The sequence below is a fragment of the Aquarana catesbeiana genome, linkage group LG01, assembly GCF_042186555.1.
Source record: "Aquarana catesbeiana isolate 2022-GZ linkage group LG01, ASM4218655v1, whole genome shotgun sequence".
Taxonomy (NCBI): Eukaryota; Metazoa; Chordata; class Amphibia; order Anura; family Ranidae; genus Aquarana; species Aquarana catesbeiana.
This window is the reverse complement of record NC_133324.1, coordinates 472,175,071-472,200,411: the sequence shown is the minus strand read 5'-3', so window position 1 is coordinate 472,200,411 and position 25,341 is coordinate 472,175,071. Positions and strand designations below refer to the sequence as shown.

The window sequence follows — 25,341 nt, the reverse complement described above, 5'->3', positions numbered from 1 at the left end:
GAGAGCATGTATTTAGACAAGAAATGGCCAAAAAGGGCTGGAGGATATAGAAAGGTGAAAACAGTATTTTACAAGTAGAGACTTTGTTTTACACAGTGCTTCAGCAAACTGTCATCTAGTTAAGGCTGATGTTTGACAGAACACCTTACCTCGCCAGCACGGCCAACTTCAATCTTTACAACGGTTGGGATGGTTTTAATGTATGCTTCAAGGGTTTGGAAGCCCATATCCTTGAATGGAATATATTCTCCAGTAAGGGATTTATATTCACTTTGTAGTCGAGGGAAAGGCACACCATTTTTGTTCGACTGCAAGACAGCCCGCAGCGTCTTTGCTACAAGATCTTTGTCAGACTCCAACATGTTGCTGTAAGACAAAAAAACAAAACAAAAAACATTATAGGATATCTTAAGGTTAGTTTTTATTTTTTTTAAGCACTTAAGGACTTGGCCCATTTTTCAGACTCTGCGCTTACAAGTTAAAATCATTTTTTTGCTACAAAATTACTTAGAACCCCCAAACATATTTTTCCCCCAAAAAATCTCCTTTCAGAGCATTGGGCGGAAGTGATGTTTGACGTTGGTTCTGCCAGTCAATGCTATGGAGCCAAGTGGGTGGCCATCTTCCCCTCTCTCGGCAGCCAGCCAAGCAGGAGAGAGGACCCAATAGTCTCCGCCGCTACCGGCTTCAGTAATGGGCGGGGACCACCGGAACGATACGGGAGGGGCCTCTCCCGCCCCGATAAAAGTGATCTTGCGGCGAATCCGTTGCAGAGACCACTTTTATCTGAAAGAGGACCGCCTGCTGAAGAAGAGGATACCGGGGTTACGACAGCTAGCTGCTGCCATAACAATATTCCTCTTCAAAGTGTTGCTGGGCGGTCCATAAGTGGTTAAACAAATATGTTATACTTACCTCCTCTGTGCAGTTGGTTTTGCACAGAGTGGCCCCGATCCTCCTCTTCTGGGGTCCCTCAGCGGCGCTCCTGGGCACCTCCTCTTCGAGAGCCCCCTTTTATTATAAAAAAATTATCACAATCCGTTTTCAGCTGCAGAAGGGGCTTAGAGGTGGGGGTGGAAAAACAGTAACACACGGATCTTTACAGTGAATGGCTGTGCAAAAAGGCGTTTCAGCACAAGCCTTGCTCTGCCTTGTTCCCAGTACAGTCAGAAAATTGACTACGCTGGGATGGATGTGCTCCCATGCTTAGTGTGGTCAGTTTGATATAGAAAAGTAAGGGGATTGGCAGGATCACCAGGTATTTCACACAAAAAGGAAGAAATAGAAAGAGAACAGGATATTATTTTTTTACCATAAATGGTACAATAAATATACAGTATATCAGGAATATGAAATGTTGGAAGTTACATATTCTTTAAAAAGGCATATCAAAATAAAGATACTCCCGGTAAAAATTCTTTAGTCTAGTTATGTATCTACTAAGAAATGCATTTAAAATACTGCAAACACACCTAGCTGAAACATGTCTTTGTATCACAAAGGTTTACACCAACCCTATTCCCTGCTACACTGAGATTTTTATAGCACAGCCTCAGTTTCAAAAGTCTCCCTGCCATACTCTTCTGTATATAGTATGTGAGCTGCAATCGCTATTCAATCCTTTGAATAGGCCTTTAAAACTGATCTCCATGTTTTAGTGAACTTTAACTAGTTTGTTCGGGTCAAGCTGGTCCAAACCATTTACTTTACAAAACACATGCAGTGGTTGTGTGTGCTGTATAAATTTTATGTGCAGTATACAGTGCTGTGTTCCGGCAGCGGGGCAGGAATTTCCAGTCCTGCTCCCGACACAAAATTGAGTTGGGCTGAGCGCTGCTTAACCATTCACAGGGAGCTTTGCATTCTGTGAGTGAATAAAAAGCTTCCATTGATTGGCTGAGGCAGAGATCGTAAAATCTCTGTCCCATTCAGAAAATACAAAGCTTTCTGTGAACGGCAGAGCAGCGATCAACCAACTTGACTTAGTTCTAGGAGTTTTCAGAACACATCGCTGTATACTGTATATAGCTGGGGCTACAGTTTTAGAGTGTGTGCATAGTTGTTGCATCTCTGTAGATCAGCTTTAACCAGTTCAATACAGGGCACGTATACACTTCCTGCCCAGACCAGTTTTCAGCTTTCACATTTTGAATGACAATTGCACGGTGATGCAACGCTGTACCCAAACAATTTTTATCACTTATTTTACCACAAATAAGAGCTTTCTTTTGGTGGTATTTGATCACCTCTGAGGTTTTTATTTTTTTGTGCAACAAATAAAAAAAAAGAACGAAAATTTTGAAAAAAAAAAAAAAAAAAGTTTTAGTTTCTGTTACAAAACGTTGTAAATAAGTACGTTTTCTTCTTTACTGATGGGCACTGAGATGGCACTTATATGCAGCTCTGAAGGGCACTCATAGGCGGCACTGATGGGCACTCACTGATAGGCAGCACTGATCAGAGGCGCTGGCAGGAATCACTGATGGGCACAGAGTGCCATGCCTAATGGGCAATGATTGCCATCCCTTGTGGGCTCACCTGGTAGTCATGGGTGGGCATCCCCGGGGGGGCTGCACTGATAATCAAATAAAGAGCCTCCGTCGGGGGGGGGGGAATGGGGCTGTAAAATTGACACCCAAACACCCCCCCCCCCTGTATGCCAGAGTGAGAGCAATAACTCTAGGGCCATCATTCACAGTCTTGTATTGTGTTGCCTATGGACAATATTGTGTACCAAAGTGTGTCGTCGTTATAACGTATACACACAATTTTAAGGCTTGCCATGCCGAGTATCCATTCAATTGGTGCAACCTCATAGTTTATATTTCACAAAAAAAAAAAAATTGGAACTTCTACCACCATTTTATTCTCCGGGATCTTTACTTTCAGAAAATATTGCGATTTGCATGGCCAGCATTAGAGATACAGAGAGCAGGGCCGCTGATAAGGCAGTACAACTAGGCCTCCTGTACCGGGCCCCATCAGTTCAAAAAGGGGGGCCCAGACAGGGACGGCTGTACCGCCTTGATGCTTGCAACGATGTTCTTGTGCCTCTCCCTGCAGTGCTGTTGGGGGGAGCTATACGGGACCCTGGGATTTCTAACAGTAGACCTGGCAAAAAGTATGACGTGAACAATAAACATAGCTACAAGCAAGTAAATGCATGTCACATTTGCAAGTTGTAATTTGTAGGTAGCTATAGACATCAAAACAATATGCATGATCCGGGTGCTTACAATCGGAATTGGGGGCATACTAGTTAAACCACTTCAGCTCTGGAAGGTTTACCCACTTCATGACCAGGCCATTTATTGCAATACGGCACTGAGTTACTTTAACTGACAATTGCGACGCTGTACCCAAATAAAATGTATGTGCTTTTTTCCCCGCAAATAGAACTTCCTTTTGGTGGTATTTGATTGCTACAAACAAAAAAAAGACAGACGATTTTGAAAAAGAAAAAAAAATCTGTGTTAAAAAAAATATGCACCGTCATTGTACTAATGACACTGGCAGGGAAGGGGTTAAAAGTGGCGTTCCACCCACTTTTACAACTCTTCAGCATCCCTCACTAAACTGTGCACTGTAAACGAATTGGATTTTTTTTTTTTTTCTCTCAGCACCTACTGTATATCTGCTGTATTCATTTTTCACTTCCTCCTCCCTGGCTGTGGCCCATCGCATCATTTCCTGTTTGCAATGCCTCCTGGGAAGGGGCAGCAACTTCCACTGACACTGCCGTTGCTATGGATACCTGACCTGAAACCTATTACACTGCTTGTGCTGCACTGAGCATGTGTGAGATCTGCAAGGATGAGATCCAGGAAGAAATACAGTCTGGCTTCAGTTGCCCACGGCCTGCTATAATTTATAAAATAACAAGTTACTGCTATAAACTAACAAAACAGACCTTAGTTTACAGACTAACTTTACTAGAATACATTAAGCTTGTGTATTATAGGGGTATTTTCATTTAAAAAGTATAATTTCGGCAGGAACACCACTTTAACATCAGAGACGATCGAAGGGTTAAATGTGTTCCTAGGGAATGCTTACTAACTGCAGGGGAGGTGCTCTGACTTGGGAAAGGTAAAGATGTGTTCCTGCTCAGCAGACACACAGGATCAGTACATTCCCCTCTCATAGAACAGCGGTCTGCCTGTGTCCCGAAGGACATCGCGTCCGCCAGATCCGCTGATTGGCTCCCGTTGTGTCCAATCACAGCAGGAGTGGGTCGCCGGTGGCGCACATGCCCCAGAAGTGTCAGATCACGTACTAGGTAGTGATCTGGCACAGAGCGGCCGCCCTGCCACAGTATATGTGCGTGGGACAGTCTGCAAGCTGTTAATATTGGAGTCCCTTGTATTTTATGTATAGATGTGTAATAGGATTAAAATCTCTCATCTACAAAAGCAGATATGTGGCGCTGTTGATTCCCTGCCCATCCATCTCAACAGCCATCTGTCTATCAATTAAGCAAGCTTGCTGAAAACAAACTACAGACTCACTTTGCTAAACCTAGAAAACTGCATTGGGCAAAATTTAGACAGACAATGGTCAATAATAATTCCAAAGAAGGTAAATGTACACACACTGGCAGGAGGTTACCATTGCTATTGTGCGGTTCCCTGAAAAAAAATAAAAATAAATAAATCACAAGAAAAGAAGCAGCACAGTTTATGAACCAATCTGTGTCTTCCGTGCTAATAGTGTTAGACTGACCGCACAGTACACGGTCTGACAGGTTCACGCTGCTAAAGCTGGCCATACATTGGTATATGTTCATACAAAAATATATTTGATGAAGCTAGAGCTGCAGAATTAATCGTTAAAAGATCGCGATCTTGATTCGCCCCCTCTGACAATCTGTATTGCAGCGTTACCCGATTCTTTCATGTAACAAGTATAGAGAGTTCTCTGCTCACTCTGGCAGTCTGCCAAGTTTTTTAACAACATTGTAACTCTTCCATCTTAGATCAAAAGGGATAAAACTTCTGTGTGAATATGCAGGAAGTTTAACCACTTAAAGTCTAAACCTTTTTCTGACACTTGTTTCTTTACAGTTAAAATCAAATTTTTTTTTGCTAGAAAATTACTTGGAACCCCCAAACATTATATATATTTTGTTAGCAGAGGCCCTAGGGAATAAAATAGCGACTATTGCAATATTTTATGTCACACTGTATTTGCACAGTGGTCTTTCAAACGCAATTTTTTGGGAAAAATACACTTCAATGAATAAAAAAAACAAAAAAACAAAAACAGTAAAGTTAGCCCAATTATTTTGTTTAATGAGAAAGATGATGTTAAGCCGTGAGAATCGTGATGTAATCTATCCTCTAAGCAAAAAAATTGCGATTCTCATTTTAGCCAGAATCGTGCAGCTCTAGATGAAGCCACCAGAAACTTTGCGAATGTCTTTCGAAAGTACTTCAAAATGTTTTTGCTTTTAACACCAGGTTTGGAATGAAAGGAATTTCCTAAATGAAAACTATATTACTGGTCTGGCCGAGAATATTTTTTTTTTACCTTTCATATTTTCATCGCTACAGTCCAAAATGGTAACTGATTTGAGCCCAATAACAGTTAGAAAATTGAACAATCATTCCAAAAATCTAATTTAGAACAAAATTCTACCAGCGTATTGCCAGCTTAAAGTAATACTAAAGCTTAATTTTTTTTTCTAAAATAACGAACATACTTAATTACTCTGTGCAGTGGTTTTGCAAACAGATCTGATCCTCTTCTTTTCAGGTCCCGCACCAGCGCTCCTGGCCCCTCCGCTCTCTAGCAGTGCCCCCAGAGAAAGCCACTTGCCCTGGGGCACTGCTGCACGTTTGCTCCCCAGCCACTGCTCTATGCATCTAAGACACAGAGCCATGGCTCGGCACCACCCCCCTGCTCTCTCATTGGCTCGCTGGCTGTGATCGACAGCAGTGGGGGCCAATGGGCTCCCGCTGCCGTCTCAGCCCATGAGGTAGAGTCCCCATCCAGCCAAGGACATTGTGAACATCGCTAGATCAGAGGGGGAGATGGGCCGCTGCAAACAGGTTTTTTACCTTCATGCATAAAAACACCTGCATAGCATACTAGCTCATTATGAATCACTTACCTTAGATCGAAGCCCCAGCAGCGGTCCTTGGACACCGCTCCGGCCGGCAACATCGCACCCGGAGTTACTTACGGTTATCGCGGGCTCCGGCACTGAGTAGCCGGAGCCGCAATGACTTCACTCCCGCACGGCACACTAACAAGCAACGGCGTCTGTGCCATTGCTTCAGTGCGCATGTGCCGAACCCCAACTCTGGACACACAACATATCAAACCTTGAAGAAGATGGGCTACAGCAGCAGAAGACCACACCGGGTGTCACTCCTGTTAGCTAAGAACAGGAAAGTGGGGCTACAATTCACACAGGCACACCAAAATAGAAGATTGGAAATACATTGCCTGGTCTGATGAATCTCCATTTCAGCTGCAACATTCAGACGGTAGGGTCAGAATTTGGCATAAACATGAAAGCATGGATCTCTCCTGCCTTGTGTCAACGGTTCAGGCTGGTGGTGTAATGGTGTGGGAGATATTTTCTTGGACACTTTGAGCCCCTTACTACTAATTGAACATCATTTAACTGTCACAGCCTAACTCAGTATTGTTGCTGACCACGTCCATCCCTTTATGACAGGGGTATAGAAACCTCGGCCCTCCGGCTGTGGTGAAACTACAACTTCAATGAGACATTGCAAGACCCTGACAATCAGAGGCGTGATTCGCAGAGGCATGATGGGATTTGTAGTTTCACCACAGCTGGAGGGCCAAGGTTGCCTACCCCTGATTTATGACTACAGTGTACCCCTCTCCTAAAGGCTACTTCCAACAGGATAATGCACCATGTCAAAAAGTTCAAATCATCTCACCACTGGTTTCTTGAACATGACAATGAGTTCATTGTACTCCAATGGCCTCCACAGTCACCAGATCTCAATCCAATAGAGCACCTTTGGGATGTGGTGGAATGGGAGAATTACTCCATGGACCAAAACCTGAGGAATGTTTCCAACACTTCGTTGAATCTATGCCATGAAGAATGAAGGCAGTTCTTAAAGCGGAGTTCCACCCAACTTTAAAACCTGTTCTTAAAGGAAAGGCCACCCCTCGTTTTTGTATAGTTTTTCAGGGTTTTGCCACCAAGTACCAAGTCATGTTTTGCAAAGGGGTCAAATAATTATTTCACACATTAACCACTTCCCGCCTGTCATATGACGTCCTTGTCTTTGTGCGGGTATATTTGAATGATGCCTGCAGGCATCATTCAGATATCGGCTTTTTCAGCCGGCAATTCCCTACACCATAAGAAGGATCATAGCTGCTGTTCCACCGCTTGATCGTTCTTATGGGCGGCTAGAGGGGACATCCCCCCTCCCGTGCTTCTACCGACTCACCGATTCCATCGGTGAGTTGGAGACAGGATCCACCACCCCCAGATGTTTACCAGAGATTTCCGGCGCTTCAGATGGTCGCCAGAGCCTCTATGATCGTTCGGAGGCCTGGCACGATGTTATGACGTCACGCCCGGCCTCTGCATTCAAACAAACGGCGCCGTCTCGACTGGGAAGTCGAGATCGTTTTTTTTTCAATTTTTTTTATTTCAGGCTTTCCAGCCTAGAGGTGAGATGTGGAGTCTTATTGACCCCATATCTCATTGTATAGAGGACCGATCATGCCATATTCCATTCTCGTTCACATATGACAAAACGCGCCTGGAGGAGGATATGTGCGGACGTCACCACACTGTCTTGTTAGGAGGACGGGAGTTTGTTTGTAGCCAGCCGGCTCCGCTGTTTTATATGCGCGAATTTTAAACTGTCTACAATGTAAGTGCAATATTGTTTTTTAATTAATAAATACCCAGTTAGGCAATATTACACTATGGTTGGGTCACTCTTTGTGGGTTTACTGCTGAGTTTGTTGCTGAATTAATGGTCCTGGATTGAGCAGTGTTATCGGTGTTTGGACGTACCTATGCAGCCATCCATCCAGAGCTTATGTCCACGATCTTCTGTGCAAGCAAGGGCCTTGGCTGGGCTATAGCTACATGCCGGGTTTTGCTTGCCATCTGGTAAGCAAGTTTTTCTAAAGGTGGTGGCACACTTCGTTGAATGAACTCACTGTGGTGTTAATACTAGAAGGATCTGGTTTATTATTCCACAATTTTTTTGCCATTAGAGAGATGATGTTCATTTCTACAATCAAATGTTTATAAATTGGACTATATCAGCGCGGCTTCTTTTTCCCATGCCATATTCCTATTACAAGGGACGCTTTCATCGCTATCAAGAGGAGAGGAGCAGTGGGGTCTCGATATAAGGTTCCTCAAAACCTCATAGGAACCCAAGCAGAATGCCTCCAACACCATTGCAGCATTAGAATCATCTGCAATCAGACAGTTATGAGCATGCGTTAGCATGGCTGCCATATTTGTAGAGGTCAGGACACGTTGTTGCCAGGGCCACTGCAGTAATGCTAAAAATCGAATTAGGCGTATATTGATTGGTTTGCGCAAAAGTGATTGCGTCTACAAAATACGGGATAGATTTAACGACTTTTACATTTTTTAAAATTGTTTTTACTGGTAATGGCAACGATCGGCGATTTGCAGCAGGACTGCGACATTGTGGCGGACAAATGTGACCCCAAATGACACTTTTTGGGGACCAGTGACAATATTACACTGATTGGTGCTATAAGAATGCACTAATCAATGTAAAAATGACACCGGCAGGGAAGGGGTTAACACTAGGGGGCGATCAAGAGGTTAATCGTGTTCCCTAGGTGTGTTCTAACTGTAGGGGGATGGGCTTACTGGAACATGACAATGATCACTGTTCCCGATCACTGGGAGCAGTTGACCTCTGTCATGTCATCAGGCAGAATGGGGAATCGTTCTGCCTCTCCTCATCGCGATCGGGGCGGACAGAGTTTCGCGGGCCCGCTATCCTCCCTGTATGGACTGACGTACAGGTAGTTAAGCTGCGCAGGGGGTTTTTCACTGTCAAGGTGATAAGAACGTGGAACTCTTTTTCACAATTAGTGGTGTCAGCAGGGAGTATTGATATTTTTAAAAGACTCTTGGACGTGCATCTTAACTACCTCAATACAGGGCACTTTCACCCCCTTCCTGTCCAGGTCATTATTCAGCTTTCAGCGCTCCCATATGAATTTTTAATCATTTCTTCACACAAATAGAGCTTTCTTTTGGTGGTATTTAAATCACCGCTTTGCTTTTTTGTTTTTTTTTACTAACTTAAAAAAATAAAGTTTTAGTTTCGGTCAGTAAATTGTGTAAAGAAGTAATTTTTCTCCTTCACTGACGTGCGTGGATGAGGCTGCACTGATGAGGTGGCACTGTGATGAGGAGGCACTGATAGGAAGCACTGACTGGCATCACTAATGGGCACTGATTGGGTTCTTTAATGTCCAGGTGTGCCCTGCGAGGAAATGCCGCTGATAGTTTCTCCTCGCCACACAATGTCAGTGTGAGGCGATGAGCCGATTACCAGCACTTCCGCATTTAGCATGTGACCGGTTGTGATTGGACAAAGCTGATCACATGATTAACCACTTCCGGACCGCCCACAGTCGTTATACGTCAGTACTTTGAAGAGTATCGTTCCCGGTAATCCCGGTATCTTCTTCAGGAGGCGGTCTGCTTCAAGAAAAAAAAAAAAAGTGGTCTCTGCGGCGGATTCGGCGCAAGATCACTTTTATCGGCGGCGGGAAAGGCCCCCCCCACCACGCTTACCGGAGCCGTCGGCAGCAGCGAGGCGTTTGGATGTTTCCCCTTGTGTGACATGGAGATGAGTGAGGGGAAGATGGCACCCACTCGTCTCCATATCATTGCAGGGCAGAAGCGATGTCAAAACGCTCATAGCCCCGTCCCAACGAGCTCGTGTGCAAAAGCGAACGCATACGTGAGTAGCACCCACATATGAAAACAGTGTTCAAACCATACATGAGGTATCGCCGCGATCGATAGAGCAAAAGCAATAATTCTAGCACTAGATCTCCTCTGTAACTCAAAACATGCAACCTGTAGAATTTTTTAAATGTCGCCTACATATAAAATATGTTTGGGGGTTCCAAGTAATTTTGTAGCAAAAAAAGCTGATTTTAACTTGTAAAAACCAAGTCTGAAAAATAGGCTTGGTCCTTAACTAGTTAACGCCCTCCCAACCAGTGTCATTAGTACAGTGTATAATATCACTGTATGAATGTCACTGTTGATGTCAGTGGCAGTTAATCATCCCCCCCCAGCGTCAGTTAGGGTCCTTTCACACTGGGGCGGTTTGCAGGCGCTATTGCGCTAATAATAGCGCCTGCAAAAGTGTGAAAGGGCCCTTAATGTCAGTTTAACTGCTGCACTATCATAGTCCCATCATAAGCAGTTGTTCGCCACCATTAGCAGCCTAAAACAAATAAGAACTCATTTACACACACACAGTATAGTTCGTAGGCAATATAACTTTCACACAAACTGAATACAGTAAAACCTTGGATTGAGAGTAACTTGGTTTGAGAGCGTTTTGCAAGACAAGCAAACTTTTTTTTTTATAACTTGACTTGATATAGACGTAGCATCACGTCACAACTGAGTATAAAAGAAGAGAAAGTGTAGCAATATGGTTACATTTAATGAAGGTACAACATTTAGCAACTCACATGGTTGATGATTAAAAGAGGCACATCTAAGTGTGCAGGCATCTGGAGTAAAGCTGTCCACATAGACCATCCTCCACATCGCCACTGATGTCATCCTTTCCACGCTGCGCTCCATGAGCGGTTCAAGCCTCGCTTTCAGATCTCTACTGCAGGGTAGTCTTCCCGGTCACAATTGCAGACTGACAGCGGTGAGAGCCGGCGGTGCGGAGGATGGTCTATGTGGACAGCTTTACCCCAGATGCCTGCATAATTAGACGTGCCTCTTTTAAATCAACCATGTGATTGGCTAAATATATATCTTTACCAAATGTAACCATATTGCTACACTTAGATGTGCCTCTCATCTCTTTTATACCCTGTATTAAGGATGAGCCAAACACCCCCCAGTTCGGTTCGTAGCAGAACTTACGAACAGTCAAAAAATCCGGACAAACACACGAACATCATTAAAGTCTATGGAGCACAAACATGAAAAATCAAAAGTGCTCATTTCAAAGGCTTATATGCAAGTTGTCATAAAAAAAATGTTCGGGGACCCGGGTCCTGCCCCAGGGGACATGTATCAATGCAAAAAAAAAAAAAAAAGTTTTAAAAAATGGCCGTTTTTTTCGGGAGCAGTGATTTTAATAATGTTTAAAGTGAAACAATAGAAATGAAATATTCCTTTAAATATTGTGCCTGGGGGTCTATAGTATGCCTGCAAATTGGCGCAGTTTTCCCGTGTTTAGAACAGTACCACAGCAAAATTACATTTAAAACTGATCGCGGCTGTAATGAATTGTCGGGTCTCAGCAATATAGAAAAAACAGCATGGGTGATCGCCCCCCCCCCCCAGTCCATTACTAGGCCCTTTGAGTCTGCTATGAATATTAAGGGGAACCCAAACCAAAAATTATAAAAAAAATAAAAATTGTGTGGGGGTCCCCCCAAAATCCATACCAGGCCCTTATCTGCGCATGCAACCTTGCAGGCCGCAGGAAAATAGAGGGGGGGCGAGAGAGCGTCCCCCCCCTGAACTGAACCAGGCCACTTGCCCTCAACATGAAGAGGGTGCTTTGGAGTAGCCCCCCAAAGCATCTTGTCCCCTTGCCCGGTGGTTGTGGGGGTCTGCGGGCGGGGGGGCTTATCGGAATCTGGAAGCCCCCTTTAACAAGGGGACCCCCAGATCCCGGCCTCCCCCTCTACGTGAATTGGTAACGGGTACATTGTACCCCTACCATTTCACAAAAAAAAGGGTCAAAAATAGTAAAAAAAAAAAAAAAAAAAAAAAAAACCCCACACAGGAGACACTTTGGGACAAGTCCTTAAAAAATAAGAAAATAAAAATGTCCCGCATTGTAGATCCATCTCACAACGCCCGACGTACGGAAAAAAGAAAAAAAAAAGTCGCAACAGCTCCATCTCCATGGGAGGCTCCTGCCGGTGACATAAACGGGTGACCCCGCCCCCCTCTGGTGCCACGTGATGTCAGAGTTGAGCTGCACGATTCTGGCTAAAATGATAATCACAATTTTGCTTAGAAAGTAGATCACGATTCTTGCGGAGTAACATCTTTCACATTAAAACAAAAAAAATTTTACAAAAATAAGTTTACCGTTTCGTTTTTTTCATTGAAGTGTATTTTTTTCCAAAAGATTGAGGTTTAAAAAGACCGATGGGCAAATACAGTGTCACATGAAATATTGCAGCAATTTACATTTTATTCCCTAGAGCAGTGATGGCGAACCTTGGCACCCCAGATGTTCTGGAACTACACTTGCACTCTGCAGTGTAGTGAAGCATCATGGGAAATGTAGTTCCAAAACATCTGGGGTGCCAAGGTTTGCCATCACTGCCCTAGGGTCTCTGCTAAAATATAATGTTTGGGGGTTCCAAGTAATTTTCTAGCAAAAAATATAGATTTTAACTTAAGAAAGAAGTGTCAAAAAAGATTTAGACTTTAAGTGGTTAAACTTCCTGCATTTACACATTGTTAAAAAATTGGCAGACTGCCTGGATTTTTTTCTTTACACAGAAGTTTATCCCTTTGATCTAAGAAGGAAGCCTTAGTTACAATGTTTCATGTTAAAAACTTGGCAGACTGCCCTGATGTTTTCTTTTGACAGCAGAGAGAGCAGATAAGTCTCTCCACTTGTTACATGAAAAAATTGGCAAACTCTTCAAGAGATCGTCAGGGGTGTTGAATCGAGATCACAATTTTTTTCACGATTAATTGTGCAGCTCTATGTTAGAGGAAGGCGGGGTCGCCCGTTTACGTCACTGAGCGGCCCGGCCCTCAGCTATACAACAGCTGTCATCGAGAAGACGCGTCACTCGGCAGAGCCTCCGATGGAGGCGGAGCTGTTGCGGCTTTTTTTCTCTTTTTTTCAGCTCCTCGGGCAGTGTGAGATGGATCTAAAATCGCAGGACATACCAGACCCCGTGGAAAGGTCTGGTGTGGATTTTGGGGTGACCCCACGCCATTTTCTTTTTTTAAATTTGGCACAGGGTTCCCCTTAATATTCCTACCAGACCTGAAGGGCCTGGTAATGGACTGGGGGGGGGGGACCCATGCCGTTTTTTTCAATGAGTTTTCTCTATATTGCCGAGGCCTGACAATTCATTACAGCCGCAATCAGTTTTAAAGGACTTTTTTTGATTCAGAAATGTCATTTTGCTGTGGTACTGTTCTAAACACAGGAAAACTGCGCCACTTTACAGGCATACTATAGACACCCCCCAGGTACAAAATTTAAAGGAATATTTCATTATTATTGTTTCATTTTAAGCATTATTAAAATCACTGCTCCCGAAAAAACGGCCGTTTTAAAAACTTTTTTTTTTGCATTGATACATGTGCCCTGGGGCAGTATCCGGGTCCCCAAACCCTTTTTATGACAATAACTTGCATATAAGCCTTTAAAATTAGCACTTTTGGTTTTTCATGTTAGTGTCCCATAGACTTTAATGGGGTTCCGCGGCTTTCAAACTTGCCGCAAACACCGCATCATGTTCGTTGTTCGCCGAACTTATGCTAGGGCCGAACCGTTCACTCATCCCTACTCTGCATGTCCTGCTATATTTTGCTTCTAATCCCCTTGTGGAGGCTGCTATTTGTGGATGGACATTTTATGGTTACACAACTTATCACATTGCTATAATCTTTTTATATGGAATATAAACTAAAAGGACTTATGAATAAATGGTTGCGGAACGAATCATCTGAGTTTCCATTATTATTTATGGAGAAATTTGCTTTGATATACAAGTGCTTTGGATTACAAGCATGTTTCTGGATTGAATTATGCTCGCAATTCAAGGTTTTACTGTATACACCTATTGGGATACGTTTTACCAAAAACGTAAAGCAGAATACATATTGACCTAAATTTAAAAAGAAAGATTTTTTTTCTAGTTTTTTTTTTTTTTTATTGGATAGGTTTTATAGCAGAAAGTAGAATTTTTTTTTCTTCAAAATTGTCAGGGCTAATTCACACCACATGCATTCCAGTGCTTTTTTTCTGCATCCAAAATGTATAGAAAGTAGGTTACGTTGTTTTCTCTATGGCATAGTTTACACCAATAACTGCAGTTCCAGTACAAAAAAGTAGAATATGCACTTTTCCTGCACAGAACTGGCATGCACTAAAACACATTAAAAATGCCCAGAAGGCACCTACGTGCAAGACGCACTGGACCCAAGTACAGTGAAAAAAAAAAACTGGAAACTCATCAAAAAAGCACATGCAAAAACTCATCCGGAACGGATCTGGAGGATGTTTTTTGTGGTGTGAACTAGCCCAGTCTTTTTTTTTTGGTTATATTGCATTAAAAAAAAAAAAAAAAAAAAAAAGTTCTGTGTGTGTGTGTGGGGGTGACAAATTGTATTTGGGTACAGCATTGCATGACCGCACAATTGTCAGCTAAAGTAAAGCAGTCCGGTATCGCAAAAAAAAAAAAAAAAAATAGCCTGGTCACGAAGAGGGGGTAAAACCTTGCAGAGGTCAAGTGGTTAAAGCCACTTACATTATAGATTGCAGGTGGCCACATCTCCTTTGATGACCCCCTCAGACATACACAGTGATGGGGGTTCTGTGCTTGTGGCCCACACTCTGATGAATTAATAAATCAGTTCTGATCAATAGGGGGGGGGGGGGGGCATTCCTACACACCTGATTGATTAATCAATCCATTCTGATCAATAAGGGGGAGCATTCCTACACACCTGATTGATTAATCAATCCATTCTGATCAATAAGGCCCCTTTCACACTGGGGCGGTGGGGGCGTCGGCGGTACAACAGCGCTATTTTTAGCGCTGCTGTACCGTCGTTCTTGCAGCGGTATTCGGCCGCTAGCGGTGCGGTTTTAACCCCCACTGGCGGCCGAAAAAGGGTTAAAATCCCTCGTACAGCGCAGCTACAGCGCGGCATTTCAATGGGCAGGAGCGGTGAATACACCGCTCCTTCACCGCTCCAAAAAAGCGGTTTGCAGGACTTTTTTTCACCGTACTGCCTGCGCACCGCTTCAGTGTGAAAGCCCTCGGGCTTTCACACTGAACAAACAGCGGAGGCTGTTTAGGGGCGGTTTGCAGGCGGTATTTTTAGCGCAATAACGCCTGCAAACTGCCCCAGTGTGAAAGGGGTCTAAGGGGGGTGCATTCCTGCACACTGATTGATTAATTGATTCTGATCAATAATGGGGGGAGCATTCCAACACACCTGATCAAACAATTCTGATCAATACGGGGGGGGGGGCATTCCAACACACCTGATCAAACAATTCTGATCAATACGGGGGGGGGGGGCATTCCAACACACCTGATCAAACAATTCTGATCAATACGGGGGGGGGGCATTCCAACACACCTGATCAAACAATTCTGATCAATACGGGGGGGGGGGGGCATTCCAACACACCGGATCAAACAATTCTGATCAATACGGGGGGGGGCATTCCTACACATCTGATTAATCAATTGATTCTGATCAATAAGGGGGAGCATTCCTACACACCTGATCAATTGATTCTGATCAATAAGGGGGGGGGGGGGGGAGTATTCCTGCACACCTGATTGATTAATCATCAATTCTGATCAATAAGGGGGGGGGGGAGCATTCCTGCACACCTGAATGATATGGGGGAAGCATTCCTGCACACCTGATTGAATAATCATCAATTCTGATCAATAAGGGGGGGGGGGGGCATTCCTGCACACCCGATTGAATAATCCATTTTGATCAATAAGAGGGGGGAGCATCCCTGCACACCTGATTAATCAATCGATCCTGATCAATAAGGGGGGGAAGCATTCCCGTACACCTGATTAACATGATGGAAGCATTCCTGTACACCTGTACATCCCCAGCACACCTAATCCCCGCCCCATCTTCACAGAAAGCTTCCATTAGATGATGCCTGGAAATGCCATGACTCCATTCCTGTCACACACTTAAGCTGCGCCATAAAGGGACACACACACCGGGGAGGTACCGGGCCCGCCTCAGCCTACTCACCCGTATGTCGGCGCCTCTCCTCTCCGGTCAGGTCACGTATGCTGGATAGAAAGGCCCTTGTCTGCCTGTCCCCGCCGCCTGGCCACCGACCTGCCAGGGCTGAAGGCTTCTTCTATGACCGAGCAGGGAGAAGGCTGTTGAATTCGATTGGCCGCCCCTCCCTCCTCCTATCGGTTTCGTTTCTCTGCTTTCTCTCCAAAGCGCAGCTCGTCCACCTCACTTTCGCCTTCCCGCTCCTGACTCCGCCTCTTCGCCCGGACACGCCCACGATTCCGCCCGTGTTACATGACTCCTCCCACTTGACACTGCTTTGTACTCACCTCACTCCATCTGATTAGGGTTCCTCGTGTTCGGTTGGCTTTAAATGAGATCTAATAGTCACCACACATCAGCATTGGAATATAATTGTAAGCAATGATTATTTTTCACAATCAGTTCCTTAAAAGTGGATGTAAACCCTCACATATACCCAGTTAAGTGAACAGCCTCAGATGATACACAGAGATTAAACAAAACTCCCTACAGAAGTTTTACATATATATCTGCTGCCTTCAGCTTTATATACTGTTTAGAAAGTGCATGTCCTGTTAGAATTTTCTCTTCCTGATTCACCTGTGGGTGTGGATTCTTGATATATACAGTGAGACAGCTGATTGGAGGAAAGGCCCCCCCCCCTCCCCCTCCACCTCCACATAGGCAGAGACTTGCAGAGCTGTGCTGTGAATAGACCATCTCTCTGCTGATCTATTTATAGCGCCCACCCGGACAAATTCCAGCCTGGTTTTTTTTTTGTTTTTTTTTTCCAAATAACATTTTTATTATTATTATTCCGTTTTTGCAGTACATTATGCAATAACAGTTGGTAAGTTAGATATCTATGACTATGAAATCACAGGTGTATGTAACATAGAAAAGAAGAAGTGGATAGTAGAGAGAGAGGAAGTTAGGGGGGGAGGGGGGTATAGTAGGTATATCAACGGTGGTGTTACCTGGTCATGGTGGGTCCTCCCGGAGGTGCCATAGCTCCCAGACCCTGTTGTGTGCTTCCAATGTGTCTTGTATTCTGGCTGTCATCTTTTCCATCACCTCTATGTCCTTTATTCTAGTGTACAAATCCTCAGCAGAGGGGGGTGAAGAACGCTTCCAATGTAGTGCTATAAGGCATCTTGCCGCCGTTAGTATATGACGTACCAATTTTTTATATGGGGTGGGGAGTTTAAGCGGCGATAGGCCCAGTAGGAAGAATTTTGGGGATGCCTGGATCTGTATATCCAGGAGGCGTTCCAGTAGTTGCTGGACTGTGCACCAGTAAGGAGTCAACAGTGGGCAGCTCCAGTATATATGTAGGAAAGTGCCCCTTGCTCCCTGGCATCTCCAGCATCTATCGGAACTATTGGGAAAGATGGCATGGAGAACATCTGGGGTCATATACCACAGCATGAGGATTTTATAGGAGTTTTCTTTGTATAATGAACATAATGAGCTCTTTGCTGTTTGATTCCAGATTATCTGCCATTGCGGGATAGGGAGTTCCTCCCCAAGGATCCCCTCCCATTTAGTCATATGCAAGTGTTTACCCTGGCCATCCTCTGAGAAGACGTTCAAGATCTTGTATATGCTCGATATAAGCCCCTTCTGGTTATTGCCTGCCAGGATTGTGGTTTCAAACGTTGATGGTGGTGAGAATTGTAGGGTGGGTGTAATAGTGAGTGCATAGTGCCGAATTTGTAGATACCCGTAGAATGCCTGTCTGGGGAGATCATGTTTATTTTGTAGTTCGCCGAATGGCAGTAGTTTCCTTGTTCTGGGGTCCACCAGGTTCCCAAAGTGGAACAAGTTCCGGGAAGTCCAGTGATGTGACATTTGGTAGGTTAAACTATCCGGCACTTTGGGGTTACAGATAAAAGAGGTCAGGAGCGATCTATCCGATGAGAGACTATGTTTAGGGGCCAGAGTGCGCCACATCCGCCTCAACTGGGACATGGGACCCAGCATACGCTCAGGGGCTACGTCCGCATTCGCACTCCACAGCAGGTTATTTGGATGTATGGGAGCAAGCCATAATTTTTCAATTTCGGTCCATTTATTGTAAGATTTGTGGGTGTACCAGGAGGCTATTGCTCGCAATTGAGCTGCGTAATAATATTTAATAATATTAGGGAACGCCAATCCCCCTTCATTGCGGGATGCCATCAGCACCGACCTCGGGACCCTGTGTCTTTTGTAATTCCATGTGTAATGCAATAAATCGGATTGGAGTTTTTTCAGTTGGGCAATCGGGATTGGTATGGGTAATGTTTGGAAGAGATATAAAAGCCTCGGGAGGATAGTCATTTTTATTGAGGCTATTCGACCTAGTAGAGAGATGTGGTGTTTTTTCCATTGAGTCAGTGAGGATCTTATAGATCGGAATAGTGATGGGAAATGTTCTTGGTATAGGGTAGCGAATTTGGGTGTAATAAATGTGCCTAGATATTTCAGGGAATTTGTTTTCCATGTGAATGGAAAGTTAGATTTTAAAAGTGAGACCTCCGTAGGAGGGATGTTAATTGGGAGGGCCTCCGATTTTGATGCATTTATCTTATACCCTGAAAGAGCGCGAAAGCGATCTAGTTCTGTTTGCAAGATTGGGAGAGTAATATGGGGTTGAGTTAATGAGAGTATGATATCGTCCGCAAAGAGGGAGATTTTAAACTCCCTTCCTCTAACCGATATTCCCCGTATGTCCGGGTTTCTCCTGATGGATGCGGCTAGGGGTTTGACGCAGAGTGCAAATAGCAGGGGCGAGAGTGGACATCCCTGTCTGGTCCCATTCGCCACTGAGAATGCTGGGGATAATGCAAAGGGGGTCCTGACTTGGGATGTTGGGCCGGTGTATAAATGTCTGATCGCTTGTAGGAAGGGGCCTCGAAAGCCCATGAATTGTAAGGTGGCAAATAGAAAGGGCCATCCCAAGCGATCAAACGCCTTTTCTGCGTCTAAACTAAGCAACAATGCCGCCTGGTGTTCTCTATTCACCACCTCCACCAGATCTATAATCTTTCTGGTATTGTCGCCGGCCTGTCGCAGCGGGACGAACCCTACCTGGTCTTTATGGACCATTGAGGGGAGGATCTGGTTTAGGCGATTGGAAAGTAGTTTGGTGAAAATTTTAAGGTCAGAATTCAGTAATGCAATGGGTCTGTAACTTGCGCAAAGGGAAGGGTCTTTGTCTGGTTTAGGAATTAAGGTGATAAAAGAACGGTGCATGTCCGGCGGTATGTTGGCGTTGTGAAGAAAGGCATGGAAGACCTTGCGCATATGTGGAAGCAGTATGGGGAGAAATGTCTTGTAGTATTCATATGGAAATCCGTCTGGTCCTGGGGCTTTATGAGATGGGAGGGATTTAATGGTCATTTCTATTTCCTCATCTGTAATCTGCGTGTTCAATGTCATTAGGTCGGAGGATGTTAAATGGGGAATTCCACTGCGTTCTAAGTATTCTCGCATTTTGTAAGATAAGTCTGGGGTCCAGCCTGGTTTTATCACAGTTGTCTGCATACCTCCGAACTGCCCCTGATTTCGAGGGACTGTCCCCGATTTGGAGCAATGTCCTTCTGTCCCTCTTTCCTTCTCATTTGTCCCTCATTTTGGTCTGATCTTATATAGTTGTATATAAAATGCACTTTTTATCTTTAAAAAAGTGTTTCCCAGTGCTAAACCTTTCATCCAATTTCTAAATAGGTACTTGTAAATTTTAAAAGCCAATATAATGGAATAGCAGTGGTAAAAAAAAAAAAAAAAACTTGTGGATTTAATTACCTTTTTTGTTGTTTAATTCTCCTTTAAGGGGGTGTGGCAGGGGCGTGTCTTATGCCTATATACGTTTGCTAGTAGGTGCCCCTCATTCCCATCTCAAAATGTTGGGAGGTATGGATAAACCTTTCATCCAATTTCTAAAATGTTGCATTTGTAAACTTCAAAAGCCAATATAAAGGAATAGTAGTGGTATAAAGAAAAAAAAAAGCACATGTGGGTCTAACCAATCCTTTTTTTTTTTTTTGTATAGTTCTCCTTTAAGGGGCGTGGTGGGGGGGTGCTCTATGCCTACATACATTTGGTAATAGGTGTCCCTCAGTCTCATCTTGAAAAATTGGGAGGTATGGTTGTCAGAGAACTTTTCAGAAGTTATCATGCTGATAACAGAAGAACGGAGAAGGGGAAAGACACAGAACTCAGAGCTTTGGAGAGAGATAAGAAAACACTGCAGATATATGTGCTCAGCTTAAATTTCATGAACCGGGTTTACATCCACTTTAAAATCTTTTTTCATACTGTGAGTGCTGCCTGTCTGCTGCCCATCTCTTCCCACAACTTCCTGGATTCCCAGCATCCTTTGCAGCTTCTCCTCTGCTGTTTATTTTCAAGTTGTAAAGCTGGCCATACGTGGATCACAATTCGTCCGCCTGCCAAATTTTAATCCATGCATGGATCAATCGACTTCTCATAAACTTATAAACTGGCTTGTTGGTAAAACTCTGCTTAGTCAACGCATGCATCCAATCCAATGCAGCGCTGATCATTCCGACAGATAGGAAGCCCCGCTATCAGAGAAAAATGGTACAGTGGGGAGGATTCCGATATGTCTTGAATTACACAGTAATTTAAGCAATAAAGTGAGCGTATATAAATAAATATAGTATTTGTATATCTGTGATGCTGTTTGGATGTTTCATTTTGAAAGCCTAATGCCGCGTACACACGGTCGGACTTTTCAGCTACAAAAGTCCGACAGCCCGTCCGACAGCCCGCCCGACAGACGTTCGACAGACTTTCAACGGACTTTTGGCGGACTTTCAACGGACTTTCTAACGACCGGACTTGCCTACACACAATCACACCAAAGTCCGACGGATTCGTACGTGATGACGTACACCGGACTAAAATAAGGAAGTTGATAGCCAGTAGCCAATGGCTGCCCTAGCGTCGGTTTTTGTCTGTCGGACTAGCATACAGACGAGAGGATTTCTGGGTCCGGCGGAGTTACGACGTAAAGATTTGAAGCATGTTCCAAATCTAAAGTCCGTCAGATTTGCGACTGGAAAAGTCAGCTGAAGGTCCGGTGAAGCCCACACACGATCGGATTGTTTGCCGGATTTGGTCCGTCAGCGTCCGTCAGACAAGTCCGTTTGAAAGGTCCGACTGTGTGTATGCTGCATAAGGCTAGGTGCACGCTGCCTTATGGAGTGGCTCACAGCAGGGGTCCGGTGTGCCCCCATTCAGCGTTTCAGGTCCAATTTCAGTCTGAATTTTTTCCTGAATTCAGACCTGAAATGGACCGGAAGATGCACAGGACTCCTGTGCAATTCACACCGGAGCCGCTCTAGAAATGTGTGAATCGGCTCCATAGAGAGCCAGTCACAATCTCCTGACATGCAAATTGGATGCAGAGAAAATCCACATCCAATTTGCAATAGTGTGAACCCAGTCTAAAGGTTTAGCGCTGAACAGTGTGGGGTGTACCAACATGGCTCCACCACCTTCCTACTGCTGACATCCAGCTTCTTTCAAAATGTAACATCAAAACAGCATCACAGATGTCAATAAACTGTATTTATTTATATACGCTCACTTTATTGCTAAAATTACTATGAAGTTCAAGACATAGCTGGGTGTAGTAAGATGTTCGCATGGGTGTTCTATCAGATTACCACTACCCGTCAGATCATGAAGTGTTTGGAATGCAAAGCGCCATGGAATGCATGTTGCAAACCTGGAGGAAACACCGGAGAAAGATGTCAACGGTCTCAGCGGTGAGCAGGCACTGCTGGAAGGGCTTAGTTCTCAGGTACAGTATTTCATAATGCTAGTAGTGGAAATGCCATCACTGGAGGACATGCATATACAGTAGAAAATGCCTGCAAAGAGGCTGCATGAGATCAGCAGCAATGAAATGCAACAAGCGAAAAAAAAGACAAATATTTGTGTTTTCATTTTAAATAATTGCAACTGATACCTAGTGCTTTGGCAGACTATCATTCAGTTAGGCCCCGTTGACACCTTTCCAAATTCACACTGGAAGGTTTGTTAACACCCGATGGTTGAACTAAAACAATAATCGGTGTATACCCAGCTTTAGAGTCTGTAGCCAATTTGGAGGCACAAAAAGCGGGAAGAGGCAGATTATGCAGCCAGAAGGCAACTGGTCCCTTTTTTCTACAATAAAGTGGGTACTTTTTTTCTCTTAATAAACAGAAGATACCTATTTAGTGCTGAGAAAAAAACGTTCCATGCCCAACAATATTAATTTATGAGTTAAAGTGGTTGTAAACCCCATTCATGAAATCTGATCTGGGCACATATAACTGTAGTTTTTACTTATCTCTCGCCAAAGCCCTGAGTCCCGTGTCTTTCTGCTGCTCCGTTTTTCTGTTATCAGCATGATAACTTCTGACAAGTTCTCTGACACAGTAGATAAAAGCAGCTGGAAATTTGTGTCTAGGAGGGAACTTGGAGATAGATAAGCAGAGAGCTTGTCTATTCACAGCACAGCTCTGCAAGTTTCTTCATTCCTCTGCCTATGTGGAGGGGCGAGTGTGCGTCTTTCCTCCAATCAGCTCTCACACACTGTATGCCCAGACTCCAAACCCACTGCTGAAACAGGAAGAAACATTTATAACAAGATGTGCACTTTCTAAAGAGTCTAAAAACCTAAAGACTGTAGATATAAAGTATCTCACAAAAGTGAGTACACCCCTCATATTTTTGTAAATATTTTATTATATCTTTTCATGTGACAACACTGAAGAAATGACACTTTGCTACAATGTAAATTAGTGAGTATACAGTTTGTATAACAGTGTAAATTTGCAGTCCCCTCAAAATAACTCAAAACACAGCCATTAATGCCTAAACCGCGTCCAACAAAAGTGAGTAAACCCCTAAGTGAAAATGTCCAAATTGGTCCCAAAGTGTTAATATTTTGTGTGGCCACCATTATCTTCCAGCACTGCCTTAACCCTCTTGGGCATGGAGTTCACCAGAGCTTCACAGGTTGCCACTGGAGTCCTCTTCCACTCGAAAACATCACGGATCTGGTGGATGTTAGAGACCTTGCGCTCCTCCACCTTCCGTTTGAGCATGCCCCACAGATGCTCAATAGGGTTTAGGTCGGGAGACATGCTTGGCCAGTCCATCACCTTTACCTTCAGCTTCTTTAGCAAGGCAGTGGTCTTCTTGGAGGTGTGTTTGGGGTCATTATCATGTTGGAATACTGTCCTGCGGCCCAGTCTCCGAAGGGAGGGGATGATGCTCTGCTTCAGTAAGTTGCAGTACATGTTGGCCTTCATGGTTCCCTCAATGAACTGTAGCTCCCCTGTTCCGGCAGCACCCATGCAGCCCCAGACCATGACACTCCCACCACCATGCTTGACTGTAGGCAATACACGCTTGTCTTTCTACTCCTCACCTGGTTGCCACCACACACGCTTAACACCATCTGAACCAGATAAGTTTATGTTGGTCTCATCAGACCACACTACATCATCTTTAGAAGAGGCTTCTTTCTGGGACAACAGCCATGCAGACCAATTTGATGCAGTGTGCGAAGTATGGTCTGAACACTGACAGGCTGACCCCCCACCCCTACAACCTCTACAGCAATACTGGCAGCACTCGTACGTCTACTTCCCAAAGCCAACCTCTGGATAAGACGCTGAGCACGTGCACTCAACTTCTTTGGTCGACCTTGGCGGTAGCCTGGGCCATCTTTATGTAGAGCAACAATTATTTTCTTCAGACAGAGAGTTCTTTGCCATGTGGTGCCATGTTGAACTTCCAGTGACCAGTATGAGAGAGTGAGAGTGATAACACGAGTCATATGAAACCGGGGAGGAAAAATGGCTAATTGGGACCAATTTGGACATTTTCACTTAGGGGTGCACTCACTTTTGTTGCCAGCGGTTTAGATATTAATAGCTGTGTGTTGAGTTATTTTGAGGGGACAGCAAATTTTCACTGTTATACAAACTGTACACCCACTACTTTACACTGTAGCAAAGTGTAATTTCTTCAGTATTGTCACATGAAAAGATATAATAAAATATTTACAAAAAAATGTGAGGGGTGTACTCACTTTTGTGAGATACTGTACATGTAAAATGTATGTAGGGAGATTTTTTCATCTCTGTGTATCATCTGAGGCTGTTCACTTTACTGGGTATAGGAGAGGTTTTACATCCACTTTAATTTCATAAATTAAGTTAATGAACACATGTAAAATAAATCCTATGGCTTTTGGAACCAACACTACAGCAATTAAATGAATATACCTTAATAATTCAATCTCCTGCTCTCTAGCTCCCTTGTCTCCTCCTCCCATGCTCATCTACAGGACTTCTCCAGAGCCTCTCCCATCCTCTGGAACCTCCTGCCCCAATCTGTCTGGCTATCTCCTACTCTGTCCACTTTTAGGTGATCCCTGAAAACTCACATCTTCAGCTAAGCTTATCCTGCCTTCACTAGTAACCGAATCTTCTATTTCTCCCATCAGTTTATCCCTCACAATCATTACCTTTTTTTCCACCAGCCCCTCTTTATTAAATTGTAAGCTCCAAGGAGCAGGACCCTCCTAACCCTCTTGCATTGAATTGTATTGTTGCTGTATTGTCTCCCTTTATATTGTAAAGCGCTGCGCAAACTTTTGGAGCTATATAAGGCTGGTCATACATGGTTCGAATCTCTGCTAATGGGCAGGCTGAATGTACCAAGTTGATTGATCGATCGATCATACTGGGTACAATCAGCCTGCCAGATTCTCTTGTGATTATTGGTAGCGGCTGCTATAGCCACTAGCAATAATCACTGTCTTCTCCTGGCAAGGACGGCTCCCCCCACCTGCCCACCCACCGAGAGAAGACAATTGCTGATTCCCCTATCAGCACTGTCTGTGTTGATGGAGGAAGCGTGCGAGTTTCAGGAAAGAAATTTGCACCGTGTATGGTCGGCCTAACTCCTGTACAATAATAATAATTACAATCTAAACACAGCAAAATTTGCTCTGGATCCTTTTTGATGTCTGATGGGGACCCTGATGTAAGGCCTCAATCACACCTATGCATTTTTAGTGCTTTTTGCATTTTGCAGATTTG

The 25,341-nt window shown here is 44.1% G+C and overlaps 1 protein-coding gene across 4 annotated transcripts in view; it reads right to left on the bottom strand.

The window, feature by feature from the left end:
- Positions 1-16,490, bottom strand: part of TDRD7 (tudor domain containing 7) — a 161,020-nt gene extending 144,530 nt beyond the window's left edge. For 2 of the 4 annotated variants that reach the window (XM_073591238.1, XM_073591239.1), the window contains exons 1-2: positions 16,214-16,490; positions 150-366 (exon numbers count right to left, since the gene is read on the bottom strand). In XM_073591238.1, the coding sequence (XP_073447339.1) occupies positions 150-362 (213 nt within the window). In that variant the 5' untranslated portion in view covers positions 363-366; positions 16,214-16,490. The remainder of the gene's footprint in view (positions 1-149; positions 367-16,213) is intronic. The other 2 variants (XM_073591236.1, XM_073591237.1) reach the window with 1 other exon arrangement.
- Positions 16,491-25,341: the final 8,851 nt, after the last annotated feature.